Source organism: Herpailurus yagouaroundi, unplaced genomic scaffold (genome assembly GCF_014898765.1).
Source record: "Herpailurus yagouaroundi ecotype Mexico unplaced genomic scaffold, PumYag 67700, whole genome shotgun sequence".
Taxonomy (NCBI): domain Eukaryota; kingdom Metazoa; phylum Chordata; class Mammalia; order Carnivora; family Felidae; genus Herpailurus; species Herpailurus yagouaroundi.
In genome coordinates, this window is record NW_024420499.1 from 6,659,122 (window position 1) to 6,663,428 (window position 4,307).

Consider the following 4,307-nt stretch of genomic DNA (forward strand, 5'->3'; position numbering starts at 1 on the left):
CTATCACCCCCCCCCCCCCGTTTTTGTGCTGCCTACCTCTTTCACAGGCAGGTTGGTCTCCACTTCATATTGCTGCGTCTGCTGGCCGGGATGAGATTGTAAAAGCCCTTCTGGGTAAAGGTGCCCAGGTGAATGCAGTCAACCAAAATGGCTGTACTCCCCTACATTATGCAGCTTCCAAAAACAGACATGAGGTAGGGTTCCATTCCTTGGCTGCCGTTTTTGAGTTCTGAAGCTGTCTATGGCCACAAACCGATGCCTGCGTTGTTTTCTCCTCCATTGGTCCAGATTGCTGTCATGTTACTGGAAGGCGGGGCTAATCCAGATGCGAAGGACCATTATGAGGCTACAGCAATGCACCGGGCGGCAGCCAAGGGTAACTTGAAGATGATTCATATCCTTCTGTACTACAAAGCATCCACAAATATCCAAGACACTGAGGGTAACACTCCTCTGTAAGTGACAAGTAGCAGTCATTTGTATTCTCCTTGACATTAGCCTTCTTGCACTAATAACACATCGTTTTCTTTTTTTATTCTGCTTGGAAATGTAATACATGTGTATGACCAAAAAAAAAGTTGAAAGTACACAGATGTGTGAAGATGAAAATTAAAATTCCCTATTTCATTTTTTATATATTTCCTCCCCTTCTTTTGTACACAAATGTGCATATTTAAAAAAATTTGTTTGCAAAATTGGGATAATGCTATGTACGTAATTATATCTTGTTTTTTTAACCTAGTATATCATGAGCATTTCCAATGTTGCTATTTTTAAAATGTTTTTGAATGGCCATATGCAGTTCCATTTTATGGATGTGCCAAAATTTAATCACTCCTCTTCCTGCACATTTAAGCTTTTTTGGGTTTTCCATGAGTATAAATAATGCCACGTTGACCAAGTTCATACAAAAATCTCTGGCCCTCTTGCTTATAATTATCTTAGTATAGACTCTTAGAAGTAGGATTGCTGAGTCAACAAATACACACATTTTAAGAGTATTGCTAGGTATTACCAGGTTGCTTCCAGAGGAATTGTATCATTATACCCTTCCAGCAACAGTTTGAGGGTGCCTATTGCCCCCTCACCAACACTAGAACTATTCTTTTGTTCTATCAGACATGTTGCCTCGTAGTTATCACTTATATTTTTTCATTTTCAGGGAGGTTAAACGTTTTTTAATGCCTTCAACTAATTAGATTTCTTCTCTAACTTGTACCTTTTTGGGTTCCTTTCTCTGTTTGCTTTTGGGGGATTAAATTATTTTTAGTGATTTTTTTAAGCTCCCTTGATTGACATACTAAAAATGTTAACCTGCTGTGTTACTTGAAACTGTTTTTTTCCCAGTTTGTCCATGTTCATTATTGTTTTAAAGAACAGAAGTTTTTCAACTTCTAAGCAGTCAAACCTAGTCATCTTCCCTCAGGAATAGAAAGTCCTTTCTCACCCTGAAGTTAGTTAAATACTTACCTATATTTTATTATAGGCTTTTTTTTTTTTAACATTGCATTAGTTTTGGTTGACAGTTACTGTTACTGTCAAATCCATCTGGAATTGATTTACATGTGTGACCTGAGGCCGTCCTCTGCCTTGGTATTTTTTTCTGCATTACTTGGCTACTTTCCTTCCTTATTGGGTGGTGACTTTTTTGAACCAGAAATTCTATGAATCTCCTTTTTAGTCTAAAGTGAGATTCAGTTCTTTTAAGTACCGTTTTCTTAACTCTTAGTTTTTTTTAAAGTTTTTAAAATGTTTATTTTTGAGAGAGCAGGGGAGGGGCAGGGTGGGGGGGGGAACACAGAAGATCTGAAGCAGGCTCCTTGCTGACAGCACACAGCCCGATGCTGGGCTGGAACTCATGAACGGTGAAATTATGGCCTGAGCCAAAATCAGACGTTTAACCGACTGAGCCACCTAGGCACCACTTCACTCTCAGTTTTAAAAGTCTTTTCTCAGGGCACCTGGGTGGCTCAGTCAGTTAAGTTTCCGATTCTTGCTTTCAATTCAGGTCATGATCTCACGATTCATGGGTTCGAGCCCCACATGGGGCTCTGTGCTGATGGTGCAGAGCCTGCTTGGGATTCGGTCTTCCTCTCTATCTCTCTCTCTCAAAATAAATAAATAACATTTAAAAAATAAATACATAAATAAAAATCTTTTCTTTAGTCCTGAGTGACTCTGTTTAGAAAGACTTGCAATTTCTAGCTCTTTTCTCCATAACAAGAAGGAACCCGAAGAGTCAGGCAGGAAAGGGTCCTGGGAAGAGGCTAGGATTGAGGGATAGCTGGAGACTGTTTACTCAATTCAAGCTTAGCCACTTAACCAACTATATCAAATACTTACATTAGGTAACTTGGAGAAGTAAATTAACCTTCCTGAGTCTTACTTTCCTCATCTGTAATATGAGAAGAATAATTCCTTCCCCACTACATTGTTTTGAGGCTTAAATAAAATAACATGAGATGTGCCTAACACCCTGCCTGATAAACTGTAAGTGCCTGCCAAAGTTTTCCCCTCAGTTACTGCTCAGCTGTGTCATCACAGGCAAGGACTCTAACTTCTGTCACAGTTTCAACTGTAAAATGGTGATAATAGTACTGTGCTGACTTACAAGGTGGATATAAGGATCAAATGAGGTAAAATCTTTTAAATGGTTCTTTGAAAAATTTAAACCACACAACTTGCTGTTAGCCTGTTATACAGATTGGGGCTTTTCTAAACTCTAGCCCTGAATTATTGTGTGCATTCGGTGTAAACCACCCTAATCTCAGGGGCGCCTGTGTGGCTCAGTCAGTTAAGCGTCCGACTTCGGCTCAGGTCATGATCTCGTGAGTCTGTGGGTTCGAGCCCCACATGGGGCTCTGTGCTGACAGCTTGGAGCCTGCTTCAGATTCTGTGTCTCCCTCTGTCTCGGTACCTCCCCCGCTTGTGCTCACTCTCTGTCTCTGAAAGATGAATAAAACTTAAAAAACATTAAAAAACTAAATAAAAAGTTAAAAATTAGAAAATTAAAAAACACCCTAATCTCCATAAAACATGGAAGTTGCTCTTAGGCTGGCATTTCGATCCCTTCTTGTTCTGTAATGTGTCCAGAATTATGATTTATGATCGGGTATTACAAGGCCGTTCCACTGAATTTTAATTTACGAGCGGTCCTTCCCAGGCAAATTGATTTTCCTTTCCTGATTAAATACCCTGGTACTATACTCCCTAATAATGTGCAGTTCAGACCATGTATCAGGAAATCCTCATCGTTACATGGAGTTGGTAGGGAGTAATCAGTCTTTGTGGTCTTCAATTCCAGACACTTAGCCTGCGACGAAGAGAGAGTGGAAGAAGCAAAACTGCTGGTGTCCCAAGGAGCAAGTATTTACATTGAGAATAAAGAAGAAAAGACACCACTGCAAGTGGCCAAAGGTGGCCTGGGTTTAATACTCAAGAGGATGGTGGAAAGTTAAGCAGCTCAGATTCATTCTTCCTGTGTGCGTCTTGTGCTTGTCCCCAGTGCCCTGGAAGCTAATGTACTCGTGCCCAAGGCACCATCTGAAGATGATGGAGGTTTTTCTCTCATCTTCAGTGTCCTATAAATCTGTCAAGTATCGTTCCTGCTGAGGTGTTTGGTCCAAGCTTGCAACTTGCTTTCCAGGCATAGATTAATTGTTGAGATTGTTTTACTCTTGTTGTGTATGATTCTGTACTGAATCTTGGTTAATTTTGAGTAAGCGATTCTGTGGCTGTTGTGAGTCTTTGGCACCCTCCCGCATACCCTCGAGTCCCCTGTGAGGCCGAACAACCCCAGTAGCACCAGGCCATTTGTCCCACCACGAGTTCCTAGGGAGGTTTTCGAATGTTCCCCCTGTCTGGTCAAAACACATCCTGACTTGTCTCTCAAGCTCACTCAGAAGCCTATACCAAATATTTGGTTTTCTCAACAGTACACTGCAACTTTATTTTTGTTACAGGAGAAATACATATATATTTTAAAGGACCAATTTTCCATTGGAAGGCATGCTACCCAAGTTCGGAATTCATAAACTCTAAAATATAATGAAAAATAACAGCCTGTGTACCCATGCATCTTTTTTTTTTTTTAATTTTTTTTTTTCAACGTTTATTTTATTTTTGGGACAGAGAGAGACAGAGCATGAATGGGGGAGGGGCAGAGAGAGAGGGAGACACAGAATCGGAAACAGGCTCCAGGCTCTGAGCCATCAGCCCAGAGCCTGACGTGGGGCTCGAACTCACAGACCGCGAGATCGTGACCTGGCTGAAGTCGGACGCTTAACCGACTGCGCCACCCAGGCGCC

The 4,307-nt window shown here is 41.1% G+C and overlaps 1 protein-coding gene across 2 annotated transcripts in view; it reads left to right on the forward strand.

Annotated features, from left to right (window-relative positions):
* PSMD10 (proteasome 26S subunit, non-ATPase 10) overlaps positions 1-3,727 on the forward strand; it is a 7,442-nt gene extending 3,715 nt beyond the window's left edge. Inside the window, exons 3-5 of one of the 2 annotated variants that reach the window (XM_040468500.1) lie at positions 48-194; positions 289-376; positions 3,305-3,386. In XM_040468500.1, coding sequence (XP_040324434.1) covers positions 48-194; positions 289-376; positions 3,305-3,312 — 243 coding nt within the window. In that variant the 3' untranslated portion in view covers positions 3,313-3,386. Of the gene's footprint in view, positions 1-47; positions 195-288; positions 456-3,304 lie in introns of both variants that reach the window. The other variant, XM_040468498.1, reaches the window with a different exon arrangement.
* The last annotated feature ends 580 nt before the right edge of the window (positions 3,728-4,307 follow it).